Genomic DNA, 22991 nt, shown 5'->3' on the forward strand with positions numbered 1-22991 from the left:
AGACTTCTGCGGACCTTTTTAAGGCCATTGTAACATAATTTAAGCAATATAAAGTATGTTAAATAGTCTCATGTTAATCAATTAATAAAATATGCCAATCCAGTTCACATAATGTACAACTGTAAGACGACTTGTCCTTTTCACAACTGAAAGTTTTAGCGATTACAGAATTGGGGAAGATGGTTTGAAACAGCTTATCTATATCTCCTTGGCTTTTATAGTGCATGCATTAGTGATTATTAATTCCATATTTGTTGTATTTTGTTGTTGTTATAGTGTGATCAATACAAATTTAAAATTCATATTATTGGATTTTAGACTTATTATCAAAGTATTTGCTAATGATACTAGTTGCTAGTAAATTTTCATTTTCCAGACCCTTCCTGTCCAGGACTGAGCTCCTGAAAAGTTGATTTGTTACAGGTGGTTCTCAGAGATGTTACAAACATTAGATGGTATCATAGAATATGCAACATTCATGGAATTAAACTACCCAACAATATAAAGCAGTTAGAAGCTGCTAAAATGCAACATACACTTTAAAGGAGCAGTAATATTAATACAAAAGCATCACATATAAAAGTAAAACACTGACAGGGACCATTTTAATATAGAATAAATACTTTTACTTTTGATCCTTTAAGTACATTTTCCTGATAATACTTAAATTATTTTACTTAAATAATGTTTTGCACGCAGGTCTTTTACTTGTACTGGATTATTTCCACAGTGTGGTATTACTACTTTAGGATCTGAATACCACTGATTACTGCACATCATACTTTTATTCCAGGGATAGTTTAGTTGTATCCATTTGTAATGGCTGATGTCTGCCGTTGTCGGCAACAGGAGTAGTCACGGTCATATGTAGATCCAGAGAGAGCAGAAAAATAAAAAAAAATCACCTCCCAGAAGGCTTAGTCACATATAAATATATAACTGAGCTAACATCTTGATCCTGCCCTTAATATTGGAAACCTAAATCTCTCCCTAGAGCAGTTAAAAACACAATATCTCTCAGCAAAAATACCAGCTGCATATCTCCAAAATCAAATCCTTCGCTCTACGATCGAATACACAACCGGTTGCCAGATTTCATGGACATCTGTTGATAAAATTTTAAGATAACCTCCTGACAGACAAAATGCCAGACACACTGAATAACACGATGAAACATAACCTTGTCTTACCTACAAATTCAGCATTCTTTTCATAAGTCCAAACATAAATAGATTTTAGCTGAAGTTAAACTGAATTATCCAAGTACTATCTCCATGCTGCACATATACAAACAGGCATCACGGTTTTCTGGTCAACTGTTTCTGAAAACAGCTGTTTAACTGACAAAAACTACTAATTAGTTTACTCTATAAGAAAATAATTTGAATTCCTATCGTGTTACTTTAAAAGGCACCCCAAAAAGATCCGCTGCCTCTGTGGTCTACAGCAGCCAGAGCACAGCTTCAACTCCCTGCCTGCAGAAAGTGACAGTAATGAGTCACAGCTCGGTGCTCACAGAAAACTCCAACTGACCAGACTACCAGAGTGCAGGCCATGAGCACCGCCTCATACCCACTGATGAAGCCTGATCATGAGCTGGTACATGCACCCTGCTTCCCTTCACTTATTCAGGGTAGCTTCATTATAACAAGGCTCATTTTGTCAGAAATCAAGAGCTGAACTTGTACATTTGGAAAAAAAAGTGCACTGTAAAAAGGTCACACGGAAATGTAGTAGAATTAACTAGTCTTTTCACGTTGAGTTTATTTATTACTTTAAATTCAAAAGAATCTTCTGACCTGAACTCTTTTGATTTAAATATGAGTGAATGACAGTTGAATGTCATGGTTGCTCGCTTTCCCCAAAATGAAAACACTGGAGATGAACCATCAGGGCTAGCACTGAATTCAGTCCATTAGACTTACAAATGAAAAAAATATAATAAATATTAATAAATTCAATTTAATATCTGTCATCTGTCTTTACTATTTTTGAGTTTTTAAATTAACTTTCACAAAGTTTTGCCAACCTATAATCTTTTGGTGAAATCACTTACTTTTCTCCTCAGAAAAAATGGAATCTCTGAGTTTTTTCAAAAAACTATTTACTAATTACAGTGAATGTCAATATTGGTTAATAATTTAATACTTTTTAATTGCAATCATTTTCTTTTCAAGCACCCAAATACTAACAAATCAGGTTCACAGCTCACTGTGAACAACTTTTGTAATACAGATGTTTTTGGGGGGTGTTGACCTCAAAGACTCAAATTTACCTAAAAAGGAAAAGTAAATGATCTCAACCAAAACATTCTAGGTTATAATTTGATTTAAAACTCAAAAAAGTAGTGAAGACAGCTGCTTTAAAATTCTTATTTTTCTCAACTTTTTTTATAGTGTGTCTTTTCAAACTGAGAAAATGTAAAGGTAAAACAAATTTGTATGTAATGTCCGTCAGTATAACTGAACAGTTGCTGTTTTCACTTAATACCTTGAACATATTGAACATGTTTTCCCGAGTAAAACTGAATTAATATAAAATGTATATGACTAGAAAGGTTTACTTGTTTTGAATCATTACAAAATTACCTTAACTTGGCTTTTCAAATTCAGTCAACTCAAAACTTTAAGGTAACCCAGACATTCATTTTTTTTTACAGTGTTTTAAGAGAGTCACTTGGTTGTAGCCTGTTATGATGCCAGTTGTAAGAACAAGTGATGATAATCCAGATCCAAAAACATATGTCAAGTTGAATTTGTCTTTCAGGTTAAACATTATGAGTAGGTTGAATGTATATGAACTGTAATGTCTGTGTTATTGTCACACAGCATGCTCCACCCCGAAGTTTAGTAGCAAACATGCACTTTTTCCACTCAGTACCTCCGGCTTCTTCACAGCAACTGGACGAGGCTTTGGGATGAAGCCTGCAGGAGGAGCCAGAGGGTCTGTCTTTGTGACAGGGATGAATCCTGGAGGTCTAGCCAGGGGACTCTGTTTTGGGGGCACCGGACTAGACTTTCTGGTTGGGATGAAGCCGGGCGGAGGAGTCAACAGATTCTGCTTGGGGGCAGGGATGAACCCAGTAGGCGGGGCCAAAGGGTCGGTTTTGGGAGCAGGGATGAACCCAGCTGGAGGGGTGAGGGGGTTAGACTTTGACAGTGGAGGGTTTGGCAATGTTTTTTCTGCGGCAGGTTTTTCCTCCTCTTCCTCCACCTTTTCTTTCTCCTCCTCTTGCTTCACTTCTTCTTTCATGTCCTCCTTGCGGTCCTGAGTTCGGGTGCGAGGCCGGTGTTCCTTGGTTCGACTTCTGCCCATCAGGCTTGTCAGGCCCATGGAGATATCATCCTCCTTTTTAGTGTTGGTGGTTTTGAGCACAGAGTCCGCAGCAGAGGCAGCCTTAGCAGCCTCAGAAACAGCCGGCTGGTTCTGTTGTTCCGTCCCAGAAGGAAGCACACGTCTAACAACTCTCCTCACCACCCTCACCACCTTTTTACCGCCAAAACTCTGGTCCTCCGCTGATGCGTCCGGATCCCCCATGTCTGCCTTACTACTGGGCTCTTGAGCTGTTGATGCAGTCGACAGTGGACCACTTCTAGTGTCTAGCCCAGGTTTAGTGACTGCCTCAGGCTGACTACTATCTACATCAGACTGGATACAAACAGAGCAAGGCAGACAATAGAGAAGATTATTCCCAGGGCTGACGCAGATAAACTGTCAAAGATTTCAACACCAGGTTCTCGGCTCAGAAAGTCTGTCTAAAGGATTATTCAAACATGGGTTTATATCAGCGAGTGTATTTCCATTTCTGTATCTTAAAACCCTCTCTCGAGCTGGTGTATGCAACCACTCATGTTAGTTTACGCAATCAGGCCATCTGATCCAACATTTTCATTCAGCTCTAACTTCAGAGCTTCATGGCAAACTGTTGGATATGTATTCAACACATTTTACTCAACACATCAGACCTCAAGGATGCGCACAATGCATTGAGGTGAGAAACACTGTATGTAAACATGATTTTTGTTAATGATGCACAATAATATCAGTATGGCAACAGTACCTGCTGATAAGGGCTTTGAAATGAAATATGAAATTAACATTTCTGCCAATATTTAATCGCCCATCTTTAGAGCCGTCATCCAGATCACAGTGACAAAGAGAAACAGTCACCAAAAAACCCTGTCAGCACAAGTTTTCTTATTATTTTCCCAGTCAATGCGTACATTTAGAAAAGCGTTGTATTTCACAACTGCATCTACCGGTGGGCCATCACGATAACAGCAGGCATAATAATATGTTAATTCCATAGCAGGAGAGACTTGATGTTCTCTGCAATTACAAGGCAATTAGCCAAAATCAGCTGGAAAACAAAGGCATAGCAGAAATCCCACAGGGCACTTTTCAAATTGAAAGTAAAGAATCTAAACTGTAAAAATCTTTAAAATATTTACACTTAAGTTTGATCATAGATTTGTTGTTGTTTTGATATGAATCTATGACTTTTGATAGAATCCATCATTGGTAAATTGGCTGATAAGAACAAGTGGCCACTCTGATTCAAACAGCGGACCAAGGGATGCTCAGTGTTGACAGTAAAGACACTAAGTGAACAGAAAATGTTCCTTAAAAATATACTTTTCCTCTGGCCTATAGCGCTAATCATCCATCTAGGTTGTTGGCCTGAGTCACAGAGTTTTGGAGATATTGACCGTACAGACTTAACTCTGAGCACGATTTCTGGAAAGAGACACAGGTGTTGAGTTTTTGGAATGTATTTTCTGGCGCTTTGAGCACCGCAAGCCAAGTGTCATTTAGTCCCATTATATTCAAGAGACATCTTTACAGTCGATATCTCCAAAACTCTGCAACTGACACCAAACGCTTTAGATGAATACAGGCTACAGGCCAGAGGAAAAGTATTTATTTAGGGGTGAACTGTCCCTTTAATGTTTATCAAAACAGTAGTTGCCCTGACTATAATGAACATCCCCAGGTCCATGCTAAATTAAACTGACTTCAGCTTGGAGAACACTGTGATCATGATTAGTATTCATTTTTTTCTCTCATGTTGTATCACAGCACACAAAATGGTTTCAAAAGTGAATTAGTGCCCAACAGCATGCAGGTGAAAAAAAGCACTTACATCTGGCTTGTTCTCAACTTTAACCTACACGAGAGGAAGCAACACAAAAAAAGATCAAACCACACATTCAGACCAAAGCGTTTCTCTATCAACATAAAGCAACATTTTAGGACAAAATCAACAAACAGCAGCATACAAATATGAACAGAGAGGCAGAAAAACAACACAGAAAAGCGAGACTTCCCTTTTGCTCCCAGAATGAAAAGCGTGATTTGTACGCCATGGTGATAGGCCACAAGTCATGGAACAAGCTGGACGACGTGGAGGACAAATGTATGGAATGATGAGACAAAAAAGAAGGCAGAGACGCGGAGAGGAAGATGTACTGTGCAGAGACGGAGAGCGATGAAAAATGGGAATTTAAGGGTGAGTGGTGGGATACTGGGAACTTGTTTTCTGCACACAACAGGTCATACACCAACAGGGCAGTGGGACCATGCAGCACTGAGGACAGAACACATGAACAACATAATGAAATTATGATTACTTTCTTCAAACTACAAGAAAAAACTGGAAAACATGAACATAAACACCCTGTAAACTAAGACTAAAAGTCAGTACTATGTGGTAGGGCCAGGCAATATATCAATATTACATCAATATTTTGATATGAGACTAGATATCGTCTTAGATTGTGTTGTCTGTTCCTGGTTTTAAATTCTGCATTACAATGAAGTAACATGATTAACTGAACTTACCAGACTGGTCTTGCCCACTTAGTCATTATATCCTTGTTACTAATGACTATCAAAAATTTCAATGTGTTAAAGGAGCAATATGTAACAATTGTGTGCCAAAAATGAGTACTGCAGTCCAAATGGCAAGTTGGAACCACAGACGTTAAATTAAATAAGTTAAAATCCTATTAAATATAAGATTTAAATAAGTTAAAATCCTATTACTACAATTTATAACTGTCAAAAGGGCTCCTTATTGATGAGTTTCAGCATCACAATATACCACCTTAAAGGAGCAGCAGTGATGATTTCAGACACTTATTCATTCAGCAAACATTTGGCATGAAATGGGTAAAACAAAAACAGTTATTCTGGGCCAGAATGGAAATGTCAAAGGAGGACCCTGCAGCTGTAGTGGTGCTGTCAAAGTAGCAGGTACACCTCAAAATGTTTCCGTAATGTCTAATGACATATCATGGTAATTTTATGATTTATTACAGTGAAAATAATACAGACTTCTCCTTTAACATTTTGTGAAAGCGCCACTAGTCATCCCTACAATATTGTCACAACACTTGAAGACAGACAGACAGACACGTGGTCAAAACTATTGTGATATTTAGTTAAGACCATAACACCCAGCCCTTTGTATCATATTGTATACAATCATCACATTTGCAGCATTTGAGAATGTATGTTGCTTCAGAGAAAATGTGTATATTGAGATATACTGAATATTGTATATTATGGAATAATCTAAAGACATAGAGGCATTATGTATGAGACCAGTCCTATTATATGAGCCTTACTCTCAATCAATTACCATAACTATGAGTGAAGAACTAGCCTTTACCTCAGTCAGCACACTGATGATTACATACAATGTTGGTCATTTGTTAAACTTGTAATGGCGACACAAAATCAATCAGAAAACATATGACTACTCCACACAACAGAAATAACAACAGCAAAAACCATTAAAGCCAGCAATATTAATGGCCAACTGACAAAGGAATCCAGCATACTTGTGATTTTCACACTCACACATCAGCACACTTACTGACCAGGCAATGAAACGCAACTTGGTAAAAATTTGTGTAATGCCTATCACAACTTCTCATTACCAGTATAAACTAAAAAATTCTGTCTTTCTCATTGAGAAGACAGCGAAAACATGTTTCACCATCTCTGGCCCCGCTTTCATCAGAGTCCACTCCTATAAATAGTTTCAGCAGGAAAGGAGGCCATTCTGAGACGCCATCGGAGCCCAAATGGAACTGCTAAGCAGAGCATGTACACCCTGAGCAGATCACACTTGCTCGCCACACACACAGTCCACCAGAGGCCCGAGCCCATTACCTTCTCTCTAGGCCTGGTTAACCTTCCAATCTTCGCTTTGCCACTGGAGCAGCGCGGTCAGGGCCGAGGCAGGGTAGGACCCGGGTCTGCAAAGAGCACACGCTCACTAGTCCTGTGTGAGTGGGAGGGCAACCTCGAGGGCGGGGTCACAGCCAGCACAGCACAGTCAAGCTGTGGTCTGGGAAGTGGAGGAGGAGGGGGGGTAATGTGAGAGGAGCTGGGCAGGGAGATAGAAGAGGGACAGCTGCTGGGATACAGACGGGGCTATAAATAGAAGTTGGAGAACCACTTCAATTAACACAGACGCTTTTCCCTGTCACTCCTGCTGACAGGGAATCAATGAGGTAGTCTCCCTCATCAGGTGGCATACAAACTTCTACTGGTACCATAAGACCACTTAATAAATGCTTTATGTATGGTTTATAATCAGGTTATTAATTAGGTTGTAATCACTTGATAAATTATCAATTAACAATTATAAACAGGTTATTACACAGTTATATCGTTTATGACTCACTATTTGGCAAGATCTAGAATTAATGCTATTAATTAATTTTTCTAATGAGTTGCTACCATTTCTAACTGCAAAAAGGGAGCTTTAGTGTTAAAGGTGCAATATGTAACAATTACATCCAAAAATGAGTACAGCAGTCCAAATAGCAAGTTGGCGCCATTGATGGTATATTAAATAGGTTGAAATCCCATTCAATACACAATCATGAAGCAAACAGTTTCCCCCGCCCCCTTCTCCTCAGACTCGAGGAAGCTCAGGCAGGCTGCAGGAAAGCTGTAAGAGTGCAAGACAAGGTCAACTCGAAATCTGGCAACAACAATCAAAGATTGGCCCTGCACTGTAAGATGATGTGCTGTTACTAACTGTCAGTTGTCTGTCAATGTAAAGCTAAGCCTGTTATCCTGAAAACAAAAATCCACTGCTCTGAAAATACACACTCTGGAGTTTAGTGACTGCCTGTCTTACTGTCTGCCAGACACCATTAATGTATTGCTCAGTTTAACCTCTAAAAGATTATTAATGATTTGTCATGACTCAAAAACACATACTAATTTATTCAGCAGACATTATGCATTAATTTGAACTCCAATTAATGTGAAATGGCCGAACAGACAGTTTAGTTACAGACTGCAAGAAATGCCAAAGGAGGACATCATGGCTGTGGCGTTAATGTCAGATTTATTACAGTAAATATATTAAGGATTCCTCCTTAAAGTCTAAGTACCACAGTATAACATTTTAACAACCTGATAACATATTTCATGCCAACATATAATGAAAAAGGCTGCTGCTGGCATGCTGAAAAAAAGTGAGCAATATTGCCAAAGTCTGAATCTGGTAATTTGATATGTTAATACGATATATCAAATTAAACTGTTGACTATTAAGATATGCTGACAGTGGTTATATGCTCATAACTTAGTAAAAACATCTGATGAAGCTGACAGGTGTAAATGCTGCTGATGGAGAAGACATGGTAAGCAATGAGTGCTGAGGATTAACTGGTCACTGTTTCCCTTTTTATCTAATGTGTTCAAACAACTTATTGATGATTTATAACATCTTTGCAACCTTATTAAAACAGAACTACGAACCATTTATTGACTGATATTGTCGGCCCAATACTGGCCTATCAAAGCTGTATCAGTCTTTTTCAGCATCTATCTGATATGTGCCAGTATGAAAACTTTTGTTAACCAGAACATAATGCAAATTGTTTTTATTTGTTTACTTTATAGGCAGCATTGAATGTTTGATTGATTCTTTTTTAATTTAGGTTAATATCCACATATGTTTTCTTCTATTTGTGTTTTTTTTTATTCATAGTAACTTATAATTATTAAAATTACCAGTGTAAAAATTACTGTTTCAGTGTCCTGATATCATTTTGGACATTTATTCTTAAATTTTGATATCCTGCCTCTATTACATATCTTTGTCACAAGCGTTAAGCTCTTTTGGGGGATCAACGTAAAAAATGTGTTAGAAAAAATGTTTATGTTTCTAAATTCCATATATGATATTTTGAATAAATAATCAGCCAATATATTGATATCAAAATTCATTCATTCACTGTAACATGGGCCCTGTCAAAGAGTAACCTTTCTGTCCATGCAGGTACACTAAAGCACGTATGGAGAAAGATAAACAAGCCAATACATAGTAAAAACCTATTATGGCCACACCACATATGTAATATTTGTGGAACACAAGCTGCTCACCATGTCTTTTACACCACAAGAGGGAGCTATAAACCAATGTATGAATTTCTCTTTTTCACAGAGGCCTCTGCTTGGGCACACTACTGACCTAAATTTGATAAGTTGTATTGTTCAGTGACAATCCTTAACAAAAATGTAGCACCAAGCTCAGACAATCAAAAATGGCATACAGACCAGTCCGATTCTATCCAAATCAAAAAATGTTTGATGACTTAAAGTAAAAGCTTCATCAACACTTCATTACTGTAAAACCAGCTTGGTAAAACACGTGTTGAGTTGCCTGGAGGTCAGCATTCAGCTCAGTGGTGCCACGAAACAAAAACACGGAAATATAGCAACAGGCTTGGCTGGGCAGGGACAAGCTAATCCAACCCTGGCACGATCCTTTCCTCTTCATAAACTCATTAACAGTTTCATTTATCAATTAACCACTTTGTGTACAAAGTATAAAACAAATGGAAAATCAGACAAAGCAAAAGCATCTGTGACAATACCTTTTTTTTGTTCTATTTTAATTCTAACGTGCAAAAACTGAGCCTACCTGAAAAAAAAAAAAAATCTGCTATACAGTGTGTCTTCCTTGTAGTGAAATGAGAAGTTTATATACAAGCACTCAGCCAGACGCACAGCCTAGCTGGTCTATCTAGCACAGTTTGCTAATCCCCAGAGTCAGTTACTGGGACACAGCATCGTGTCGGCTGTTTGTCCACACATGGCTAGAGCACAGCAAAGATTAAGGACTATACACCATAAACACTGCTGATTCTGTCCCAGTTAAATCCGCCACTATTCTGAAATCTGTTCAAATCATACCACACTCCTTCAATATATATTTTGTTATAGATAAAATATCTATACCTTATTTTTTTTATTTGAATGAAACCTTCATGAATGAATGATGCCTATTTTGCCCTGAGGGGGAATTTGTTATGCACAAAGAGCATAGAAAGACATCAACAACCATACATGACACAGACCTAATATAGCATAGGCATCATAAAAATATCATAAGAGAGCATCACCTGGGAAATCAATAAAGGGCATCAAGTGCAAGTTCAAGAAAGTGTTAAATCACCCAAGTGTGTATGAGCCGCAGAGCATCGGCTCTAACCAACTTCTTATTAATCTTGGTTGTAGTTCAATATAACATTAACTGAAGTAAGATGATCATTTCAGATTAAAATGTCATATCATCCCGTGTATTTTGAGAAAAAAAATATTTGACCAGTGACTGTACAGCCAGCAGTCCTCTGAAAAGTCCAAGATGTGACCCAGATTTTACTCAGTAATAGTAAATAGGCCTGAAAATCTGAACTTCTCTCTGAAAGTGGGCCACATGGATATGATTTAGAAACCTCACCTGTGGTTCTCGTGTTCAAGGTGGAGCAGAAATTGAAAATGGTCTCATGAAACAGCCAAAGACAATTTCCAAATTTAACAGGCAAAAACACATACAGACATCAAGAATGATGCTGGGAGCTTTACTGATTTTCTCACATTGAAGAGAACCAAACACAGTTACAACAGCACACATGCACAATCTCAATAAAAGTGAAGAAAGTGCCACCTGTGTGAGGTGAGAGAGACTGAAAATGAAATTAACTTCTTGTTCTATTGTCCATTATATCCCAATTTAAATATAGGATTTTCCTTAAAATGTCAGCAAATATCCTGATTTGTTTTTGTTTCATCTAACCCAGTGTGTGTTAAATGTTAAATGTGTAGAAGAGTGCTTTATGTTTGATATGTTAAAGGCACAGTTTGTGCCTCAGATGTAACTAAGTTATGTTTTATAGCTGCAATGTCTAAGGAGCAGGAATGTGTTCATGTTTGGTTTGATGTTTTCTAACATGTATGGAGGTAGAAATTATTTTTTCTTTCGCTCTCACTTTGTTATTGCTTCTGTCTATGTTTGTAGTGTCTTGAGAGATCATGCATCCTCTGTTGCATGACACTTACATTACTTTACCTCGCTCCTGTTTATGGCTGACAAGATGAGAGTGTATCTGACAAGTGCTTATGTCCCAACACAGAGTCATGATATCAGACATACAACCAAAAATGTCAAGTGTGTTCTGTCTTAATATGTCAAAGAGCAGTCAAAATAGTGCCAGTCACTACATTATACATCTTATGTCACTGTATGTGCCATGGCTAAAATACTAATGAAATATGAATTCATGTAAAGACTGGAGAGAAGGGGAAATGAAATCTTGAGTACAGCTTCTATCGTGAACCAAACGGTTTTATCCATGGAAGCCCCACCTCTTTCTAATCCACGCCTGTGCTAATACTGTCTGCTTCTGCAGCATCACCCCACTGTAAAGGGATGACGTGATTTATATGGGCAGCCTGGGGAGCAGATTACACCATTTGCTAATTTCCTAATGATAAACTGTGTCTGGACAGCAGAAATACGGGAAACGCGTGGGGTGAAAGATAAGTGATGCCGGGATATCAGATGAGACATTTGGCAGCATGAGGTCAGCAATGGACCACTCTGACACTCAATTCTATTAAATGCAAACAGGTCAAATTAGCTCCTGGAAGGTATGATCTGGGATATTATTGTTAATATCACCTGAACCTGCTTGTTCCTATTTGTTGTTATGCTACAATATTTAAACTATGTTTTGAAAGGGATAGTTAAGATTGTTCGAGGTGGGGATGTTCAAGGTATTTATCCATAGACAATGTATTGCTGGTGTACATGGTGGTCAGCACACCCCCACTTTGGACAAGCAGCAGGAGTGCTCATGTAGGAAGCAAAGTGATATACTGCAGTGTACTTTATATTAAGAATATTTTCACAGCTTTACCTTGCTGTCAGACAGCCTTTTCCGACAAAAACCACCATTGTATAAGCCAAATATCACTCTCTCCCAACCAATCAGACTCATTTTACAAAAATAGTTATTTAGCGTACATAACACAGAAGTTGCTGGTCTACCGCTGTCTTGATCAGTTTGTTAGTTTGCATTATTGCATGACTTTGTGAATCCAAACTAACCTTTTAAAACACCAAAAAACACACAGTAACACAAACAAACTGCAAGGTAAAATTACTCATTTTGCTTATGCAGTTTGGTTGGTTTGAAGAGAGCAATATTTGGCTATTCAATGGTGGTTTCCTGTCACAAAAGAACACGTAAAGGTAAAGTCAAGTCCAAGCTGTTCATAAACACATCAGGATGTCAATTACCACCATTCTGGTCTGGTGAAAGGTCCTGAGCAAAGTGAAACAGTGAGAAAAAAATAAGGAAATACAGGCAGATGGCAGGCTCCCTGCAAATACAACCTCTGACTTCAACTGGGTCATAACTGATGATTGAAAGGGATTTATTCTAATATGATTGTTTTTTAGGAAAATGCTGACAATTATGCCTTTAAATTAATATAGGTGGACATTTTTTGTATTGTTTTATTTTTGTTTGTTTTTCTGGTGGATGAACTTCATTTTGCTGCTGACCCTGTCCACAGCAGTACATTGCTTAGCTTCTTACACTGATACTCCTGCTACTCCAAACTGGGGGTGTGTCACTGCCATCCACTATAGGTAATATACACCGACTATGGATAAGTACCTCATACAACTCCACTTCAAATAATCCACACTATCCCTTTAAAAGAAATGCAGCCAGCCAGGACAGCATCCATCCTCGAGTATTTAAGTTTCAAAGGTGGTGGTCAAGATGTAAAGTCATTGTAAAAATATAAATATCACGTGCAAATTATTAAACATGGAAGTAAAAAGAATAAATATGAAGTCAGCTCTGCCAAACAGACGTGGGTGTGCATTAACAGTAAAGTGTCATGTGGTGTTCATGAGGACATCGACCAGTTTAAGGGACGGCCTTTTAGCACTGCTGACTTGTTCCCTGAGAAAACTGGAATCTCAGCTTTGCTTCATAATGCCTCTCTGAGCTGGGCACAGGGTATTGCAGCCCCACTTGCACACTTGGTCATCTGGGGTATGGCAGGATTCCCTTATACAACCTGAACAAAGGTGTGGCATAAGCACTCTTTTCGACACACAAGATTACATAATCCTCCTTCAGATCCCACCTTGTTGTGGTTGTTTCTAGCTTTTATTTCTTCGGTGTCATCTCAGCAATGTGATGACCACTGGATTGTCTATGATGAACAGCTCACAGTAAATCAGAAAATGAACTGAAAGCAGAAGGGCCAAAACAGAAGAATAGTTGTTCTGGCCTTGTGTAGTGTGGACAGTGGCTGCCACCCAATGGACAAAAGGTTCATGTGCTCAGCTGTCCATATTTAGCCTAGCCATGAAATAATTTCATTTAGGCCCAGAATAAATGTAGGATCACATTTAAAGTTGTTTCTTTCTCGTGAGAAGCAATCTGCAGTACCACTGAGCCTCTAAATAGCAAACAAGCAATTGTTGTGAGATTATATTCTTTTAGTGCCAGAGACAATTACACTTGGTGAGGAGATTCCAGCTGGACAGTCTCTCGTGAAATTGGTGAGGGGCATATTGTGCAGGCCTGGCACTGTAATCAGAAACCATTTAATGACAACACAGGAAGAGACAGCAGACAGTACACACAGGGAGAACAGGTGTTCAACTGATACCAAACCTGAACGGCTGGTTTTTGGTCAATAATGGGCTCCTTGTTGTATTCAGATTACAGTACTGCTAGTAAATCGCCACTGGTTGTCAGGTAACCACATAGTGATGAAAAGACCCCAGGAAGTCACTGCATCCACCCAAGTCCAGCACATAGATCCCCCCAAAATCACAACTAGATAACAAAACACAGACTAGGTTTAGGCGGTATCCATTTTTTCATGCCAGTTTATGACAGCCAATACAAGACAGTTGGGTTTTACAACAGCCAATAACAACACAGGGTGATTTTATAACAGCCAATCACAGCACTGGTGTTGTTTGTATGACAGCCAATCACAACACAGGGGTTTTTCACTGTTTTTTTTTTTTTTATAATAGCCAATCACCACAGTTTCATGGTGGGCACCCAAGATTAGTGTAACCAATGACCAAATCTGAAATACAGTCACTATCTGCCCTTCAGTCCTTGAGACACCACAAAGCAGTATATTAGTAAAACTTTATGGGCGCATTATTTTATTATTTTTACTTTTTTGTCTAGCATCTAGGATTAATCATGTTAGGATCAGCATGCTTTTGTAAACTTTCCACCACCTTAAATTACTCACATGCAGGTTTTGCTCTTGAGGACAGAGCCAGTACTCCCTCCACCATGGGCAGAGCTAATCGTCATAGTGATGCTACAACACACACTCGGGAGCTTCGTTTTGGTCTCGGCTGCGGCCTTCGGTTTTAGAGGTCCTTTGGACAAATCTAGGCAAGCTGTTCCTCCCGCTTCCAGTATTTATGCTAAGCTAAGCTAACAGTCACCTGACTGTAGCTTCATTACCAGAGGACAGATATAAGTGTGGTATCAAACTCCCCAACTAACACTCAGCAAGAGAGTGAATAAGCATATTTCTAAAATGTCAAACTATTTTACTTCCTTCTAAATAAATTCAACCAACACGCAAAATCTGTTCATGTATCACATATGGTTCTAACTGTGTTGCGGAGCTCTAGATCCAGAATCCAGATCTTATTATAACCACCTATAAATAGTGCTGTTGGTTCTAGGTCACACTCACATGCACATTTTCTGCTTTTTAATGTGGCCTGTCTTATGATGATCGAGATCAGCTGAATGTAGGACAAAGCAAAGTAAATGAACTGTGTCTCTGGCTGTGTACACATTCATTCCCACAGTCTCATGTAACTCGTTATGTTATATTGGTAAAAGTATCGGATGGAGGAAAATACAATGTGACATACATACAGTACAGCACATATCAAGGTCACCCCTGCTATTTTACAGTGCACTTGAGACTAACTGTGATGCACAATTTCTGTTTAACTCAACATTAGATAATTAATGGCCTTTTCCCTACACTCATAGCATGGGAAGATAGATGAAAAAAATAGAATAACATAATAATAGCCTCATGGTTGTATGTCTCTGCCAACCTGTCCAGTCTGTCCAGACTCATATGATAAATGTTGTGGAAGTTCTTATTATATTAGCATGAAGGATTTAAGATAATAATTTCCAGTGAGGAACAAGCTATGTAGAGACTATTTTTACAGAGGAGCACAGAGGACTGATAGAGAGCTTTGTCACATGCTGCAACAATAATCACCTGAAGCTCAATATCGGCAAAGCCAATGAGAGTGTGGCTGACTACAATGCTTCAAATGTTGCACCAGAGAAGCTTCAAATTCTACAATGTGGATGCTTCACACATATTTTCAACCTGCCAGCACAGAAGATGTGCTGCCATTGTCTAAACTCCGCTGTCACAAAACCAAAGACTTCAGGCAGCTCAAATTCAGATGTTTGTTGTTCCAGCTAATAAAGAGTTTAACTTGATGCTCCTCTACATGCTGCACATGATTATCTGAGCAAAAGAATGGGCTGCCAGCCAAGTCTCACAAGACCATATGGCAGTGGTCTGTGGTGGCGTTTGTGCCGTTGTTTCCTTCAGCGTCCTATTGTTTGGTGTCAAAGGAGTGGGGGAGGGGGGAGGGGGGATTATATATACACCAGAACACATTCTCTCTTTCAAAACACACACAAACACACACACCCTTACATACAAGCACAATAGCACATCGGCAGTGTCATCACAGTTCTGCCCATGATCCAGACATATTTAATCCACTATATGTGGGTGTAAAACCACATGTTTAGAAGAAAGAAATATCAAAATGAGAAAAAAAATGCTGGCATATGCAGTAATTCTAAGTGCTGATAACTTTTACTCCAGGTAGGTACCACATGTATTTAAATAACAGATCCAGAAGCTCCAGTACAATGGAAATATGAAGAATAATTTCCTGAAATCACAAGACCCACCTTGAAATCATAGCCAACATAAAAGGATAATTTGGAGATGCGACCACTTGTATATGTATTAAACTATGAAATGGCACTGAAGAAACAAAAGTAGTGTGCTCTTAGAAATAAGGGTTCTACCCAAAACCAGCTGTTTCTGATGAACCCTCAGCAGAACTCCCTGAGTGGGTTCTAAATAAAACCCTTGGAATCTAAAAGGGTTCTCTATAGAACCCTCTGGGTGGGTACGACATGAAATCCCTGGGTGAGGTCTTGTCGGCAACCTTAGAGGGTGGAAAGGTTCAGAGTGGAACCATTACAACATAGAAGGGTTCTCTGTAGAGGCTCTAACAGACCTTTTTCAACCAACATGGAACCGGCCCATTGCAGTTCAAGCACTTAATTTTGAGCCATTCTAAGAATTTCCACCAAAAAATAAGCTTGTTCGTAACCTGAAAAGTTGGTTGCCAGCTGGAACCAAAAATGAGCATGTCATATTCTACATGTTGTTGTGCATTGTGTGATGTTCCTTGTTAACGACACTGTTGATTACAATGGTTCTGTTCAAACCTGGTGGAAACATGGGATGGTTCGCTAGATAGCACCAAGTTACAATAAACAGTTCAGGAACCAGAGCTAATTTGGTGAAAAGAGCCATTTGAGGACCCAGAACCTCCTATGAAGGCCCTTTTCCACCAAATAACCTCTGGTTCTTGAACCAGCTCCATTAAAGACACTTGAAGCCTTGCTGCCATCTAGTAAACTAGTCTGCATTTTCACCCATTTTGAATGGAACCATGGTAATCAAGGATGACATCAACAATGGGCTTTGCACAATGCAGAATGGCTTGTACAATTTGACACACCCACTTTAGTTTCCAAGGAAAATCTGCTATTTTTTTTTTGGTTCCTGCTGGGAGCCAACTTTTTAGATTTCAAACCAATTTATTGTTGGTGAAGATGCTCAGAATGGTTATGTGCTTCAACCAGAACAGGACCAGTTCCATGTGGTGGAAAAGACATATGAAAATAGTGGGTTTAGTAGGCGTGTCATATTCTACAGGTCAGTATGCATTGGGTAACGCCCTCTGTTGATGACACTTGTCATTACAATTTCAAATCTATTCACTCAATGGACAGAAAATGATTCAACAGCCCTACTTACATCAAAGATGTCTTTGTGCAGGCCTTGAGTCATCCTCAGCCAGCTGCGGTTCAACTCACTCAGCTCCAGAATCGTCTGCACTTTTAGCCGGACCGTGTCTCCAGACTGACGGATCATCTCCACGATCTCATCCCTGTTCTTGCTCTCCACATTGATGCCATTGATTTCCACCAACCTGTCTCCTGGCACCAGGCCCAGAGCCCTGTCCTTGGTCCCAGCGCCTGGCTCGGCAAAGTGCACCACACGCCGACACACTCCTCCATCAGGCTGCCTGTCCAGCATGGTGGTCCTTCGCAAAGAGAAGCCAAAATCCCCAGTGTTGCGCCGCTGTAGCTCAAGCTGTCTTGGATCTGGTATTGGTGGAGCAACAAGCATAGGCAACTGTAGGTCCACACCAGGGAAGGTCTTCTCCACCATCTCAGGAATATGAACCACGGTGGGGCTTTTCAGGTTAGGGTGGAACTTCAGAGAAGATGAAGTCCACTTCTTCCCAGAAACATCTGAAGCCTCCGCTGCACTGTCCTCATTGATCTTCAGGGAAAAAGACACGTGCCTCTGGACTACCACAGAATTCAACTTGGCCAGTTCCCCAAATTTAGCTGCTCTCTCCTTTACAGAGCTCCGATGAAGTCCCAGTTCATTTCCTTTCATCGTTTCACCAGAGGTACTTGCACTTATTTGGCCCATGTCCTGCTCCAAGGTGTTGTGAAGATGCTCAGCCTCCAGGCCTGTCAGGCTGAGCTCCATGTTGCTAGCCACCTTTATTGGGATAGGACTAGAGATCTCCAGCCTGCTCCTGGAGTCCCTCTTAGAGCTCCCTCGATTGAGATGGAAGAAACCTCTACGTATGCTCATCTCTTCCAGGCTCTTTAACTCTGCCTGAGACATACGCTCTTTCTTGTCTTTCTTGTCTTTCCTCTCCTTCTTGCCTAAGTCCTTTTCCTTCTCCTTCTCCTTGTCTTTCTTCATTAAGTTAAACATGTTCGAACCTTTGTGTAGTCTTTTACCAGTTTGAAGTGTTTACAGCAAGAAAAGCTTAATTTAAATGATTAGGAGAAGTACCTGAGGGCATCTACAGTAGTTCGGGACTTGCCATCTGTAGGGAACAGGAAACAAAGAAGAAAAATAAGGAAATATATGCTGAGAGCTCAATAGAACCATCTAATTTAGTTTGTATAGTGATTATTGGCCAGTATTGTTTATTATGCACATTAACGACTAGAGTTGTCACTATACCAGAATTTAAACTTCAATACATTACTAGTACTAAGTAATAATACTGGATACCTCCTTTGACATCACAGCAAAAAGGAAAAAAAACAGTTCTAAGCTCACAAAAAAATCTCTTTTTTATTAACAACCTGTAGACAGTGCTGGTACCTGTGCAAGGTAAATCAGGCAGAACAATAAAGGTTGAACTGTGAGGTCTTTATGGGCACTTATATCATCTTTTTTGAACTTATGATACTATGTTTTAATTTAACAGATATTTTATCATTTCATAAACGTGGTATTGAAATATATCTAAATATCAATACAACCTTATTAATGGCACATACTGTATGTTGACTAGTATCACACGTAGCTGACTGGCCGATGAAAACAAAAACGGCCAAAATGTCCAGTGGTAAATATGCCAAATAGACTATATAAAACACAGTATCTAAGATAAAAATAGCATATTAAAAAAAATGCTTGCTGCACATAGAGCAGAATTAAACAGTGACTCACAAGAATGACTATATTCACATTCAACCTTTTGCTTTGTCATATGTTAAGTCACATCCTCTATGTTATGGATGAAGAAAGAACAAAACAATATATACTATATGGCTATTTAAAACATTTGTTGGTAATTGTTCTAGAACTCTGGAAAATTAACAGCCATATTGGCCCTCAAAAAATATCTAGCATGAACTATGACAGAGTTAATAGTCCTGCTATACTCAACCTACATATTATGATTGCAACACATACAAACATTTTATCAGATAAAATAATAAATATAGTCTCAGTTTCCAGTTTTCTCATAATTTTTATTTAATTTTAATTTTAGTATAGACGTACATTTAAAAGAAGTGCACTGTGTGTAAGAGAATTGACATACTGATGCATCACAGTCTCAGCAAAGGAAATGGCCTAGCTGGCAAACATTAAAGACCGATTTGGGACTCATTCTCTCAGTGCTGTACACTGACAGGTGTGGGCCATGATACTTTTGAAGTTGCCCTACATACACACACTGTTTGGAAGAGCTTTGACTTCATCTGTCTTGCTGCCATGCCAATGTTGAGCATCATCTGTAAGGTGATGCAGAACATTTGTGTGTAAGATTCTCCATTGAGCCGACGTGAACTCATAAACACTACATTCGTACTTAATCCACACTTAATCACATCCTGAGGTCAGTCAGGCAATGAAATAGAAGAAAGCAATTAAAGTCACTTTACAATTCTGTGAGTATTCTCCTGGTGACATTATTCAGGAGATGAGAAAACATCCTTTATTTTTAGCTCGACTGAACTTACTGTATGTACACGTTATAGTGAGGTTATCGCTGCGACTAGTCCACAGCTTGGCCGTAATGCTCTCCCTTTAAGCTGCTTTGCCCTCATTCTCCAGCACCGGTGGCCTCAGGGAACACTTTCCGTAGACTGTGCAAACATGTCATTCAAATAAAATAACACAAAGTACACATTGTTAGCACACATGTACACTGACCTACCTGTAACTGCCCGCACATGACAGCGCCGTTGTCTTGCTGGAAGTTTTCAGAATTTTCCTCCTTGGATTTGACAGTAGGTGCGAGTGATGTACTTGTGATGCGTTCAAATGCCTGCCGTAAGGTCGGACTTAAGATATTTGCTCAATAACTTTGTGGTTTATGAACGACTTAATACATGTAAGTTAAAAATTTAAAAAGCTGCTATTTTATTACCATGTGTAGAATAGAAAAGCGAATATACAGATAAAAATATAACTTTCTGAATTTTGTGCATGAGAGAACAATGAATGAATGAATAAATATTTGTTTAAAGAGTATTTTCAACACCTTTTACTTATACTGCTTTCATGCAATCCATCTTTATACACTATGTCATCCATATAATATATTGTGCCAAATTAAGCAATCGTTTTACAATCATATTTGGGTCGTTAATTTTTTAATGTTAGTAAATCCTACTACGTATGAATATAACACACATATAAACTGGGCAGCAGTGACACCTCCTGGTACTTTTACTTACTGGAGGGCTGAATGTGCAGGTCCAATATAAGCGCAGGTGTATAGACTGTTGCCCAACCTGGTGGACGGTAGCTAACTACATTTACTAAAGTACTGTACTCATATACAGTTTAGAGGTACTGGTAAGTAACTTTATAGTTTTCTACTTTTAGAAAGCCAATTTTGCACTTTTTACTACACTACAGATATTTGCCGACTTTAGTTACAAATTACGTTGCAAAGTCAGATTATTAATACAGAATATAAATCAACCAATTAAACATGACATATTATTAAAGATTAATCTACTCAGCACTATATAAAATAGCTCAAATTAACTCCAACTGCAACATGAATGCATTACTAATTATAATTTCAGTAGTAAAATACATATTCTGAAATGGGCTGAAAAAATCCTCTTTCTGGACTGGAGTCTTCTTCCCTGCAGTGGAAGAACAAAGAGGAATAAGATACTAAATTATCAGGCATGTATAGTGATACATACAATGTATAGACAGGTTCCTTATATACAAACATTACAGGGTGGCTTTGGTAGCTGGTCAAAAGATTATAGTTAACAGATGTAATCAATGTACAGTTTGCATGGTTTTGTAAATCCTTGTTGACTCAATGATAAAATGCCATTTCAGATTTGGATCTGTTTGTTTGTCTTTCATATCATATTAACATATTACATAAAATGTTGGCTAACAATAGTTGACTGTCAGCACAGTCATCAGGTCTCTGAATGAAATCATCCCACTAATTTTGTTATTCAAATAAATGTTTAGCTAAAAGGAGCCAAATCACAAAAACTTTATGGGTTGCTGACATGTCCTGTTAATTTTGCTCAACTTACTGGGTTTTTCTGGTTATTGATAATAAGCAAATTAACTCAAAGTTAACATGTTTATGATAAGGCTACTTTACAGGCACATTTGACAGAAATTTAACAGCTACTGTAAACATCCTGTACAAAGTATGAGACACATGTGACAGGCAGCTCTGTCTGAGACACTGATGAATGCTGCAGACATTGTGAGTCAAGCTGAGCTGTCAGGTAGCAGAATTTTCAGTTCATTATATAAATAATATTATGGATGCACAATATGGAGTCTTTTTTCAGCCAATACCAATAACTGATAATTATATGCTTCTCATGGCTGATACTGATAAGACAATCAATAATTTCACATTTTTGTATTTTCAAAAGAAGTTCATATAACTAGGAGTGTGCAATAAATATCAGTACTGATAGATAATTGATAATGGCCTATTACAGCATGTCAGTCTATACTGGTATTGGCAGATATTAGTCAATAAATATTATCGTTACCATTTGTGTGTCCCCTACTATTCTATTATCATGTCAGTATGGCTGCTGTGAAAAAGGTCTACTGACTTTGCTTGAATTGTTTTGAGAACTGGTTCCTGGTTGCACACTTAGGCTCAGTTGCATAACATCACCCTAAGGATTTTTTTTAGGATGTTGTAAGGACAAACCCTTTAACCTCTAAATGTTTGCCCTTAGCCATGTAAGTATTCCCTTATGCATCAAAAGGTCCTTAGCAATTATTTTTTCTCTGAAAATTCTCATAATACTGTATTAAAAGTGAGTTAATTTGTGAAACGTAAGTGAAAGGCTGAATTTATGGTAACTGAAGAGAAGGAGGAGATAACAAAACACATTTTATGTGACTGGGAAAACCCACTGAACACTATGAGCAATGTTAGCAACATGTCAGAGGGCAGATTTAACATTAGCACTAGCAACATCATAGCTAGTTTTCAAACATTAACATAATCATGTCACATATTTACATGAACTATACAACTTTACCACCACCTTTTGTCACCACCTTTTGTTGATCTCGTCAATGTTTAGCTTGCCCTTTTCTTCCTGTCACATTTTATATTTCTTCACAGCAGCTTTCTCACCATAATACCAGATTTTTTGGGCAGTTAGCTATCTCTTGCTACATCATCTGCTTGCGTTTATTTGTTGCATCTGTTTGGTTAAATTTACTTTGGTTTATGTTCATGTGCTTTCCACATTCTTCAAGGGGATTGACATTCTCATCTTCTGCCCAGTTTGACTCTCTTTTTCTTTCTGTATAAACTTAAGGTTGTTAATGCAACCAGGTGTTGACCCACATTTCCAAACCATGAGAGCCCTTTGCATTGCAATACATCTTCCTTACAGGAGGATCCTTTATGGTCCCTGCTTCTTCAACAAAGGTATTGTAAGTGCAGTAGTAAATGGAGGTATGAATGAATCACA

At 38.6% G+C, this 22991-nt stretch overlaps 1 protein-coding gene across 5 annotated transcripts in view; it reads right to left on the bottom strand.

Moving 5' to 3' along the window:
- Nucleotides 1–18480, bottom strand: part of LOC146318758 (unconventional myosin-XVIIIa-like) — a 100256-nt gene extending 81776 nt beyond the window's left edge. For 4 of the 5 annotated variants that reach the window (XM_084730893.1, XM_084730892.1, XM_084730890.1 and 1 more), the window contains exons 1-4: nucleotides 7180–7309; nucleotides 5327–5587; nucleotides 5144–5166; nucleotides 2881–3648 (exon numbers count right to left, since the gene is read on the bottom strand). In XM_084730893.1, the coding sequence (XP_084587019.1) occupies nucleotides 2881–3648; nucleotides 5144–5166; nucleotides 5327–5366 (831 nt within the window). In that variant the 5' untranslated portion in view covers nucleotides 5367–5587; nucleotides 7180–7309. Of the gene's footprint in view, nucleotides 1–2880; nucleotides 3649–5143; nucleotides 5167–5326; nucleotides 5588–7179; nucleotides 7310–17484 lie in introns of those variants that run through there. The other variant, XM_084730891.1, reaches the window with a different exon arrangement.
- Nucleotides 18481–22991: the final 4511 nt, after the last annotated feature.

Source organism: Lutjanus erythropterus, chromosome 11 (genome assembly GCF_056507025.1).
Source record: "Lutjanus erythropterus isolate fLutEry1 chromosome 11, fLutEry1.hap2, whole genome shotgun sequence".
Lineage (NCBI taxonomy): Eukaryota > Metazoa > Chordata > Actinopteri > Lutjaniformes > Lutjanidae > Lutjanus > Lutjanus erythropterus.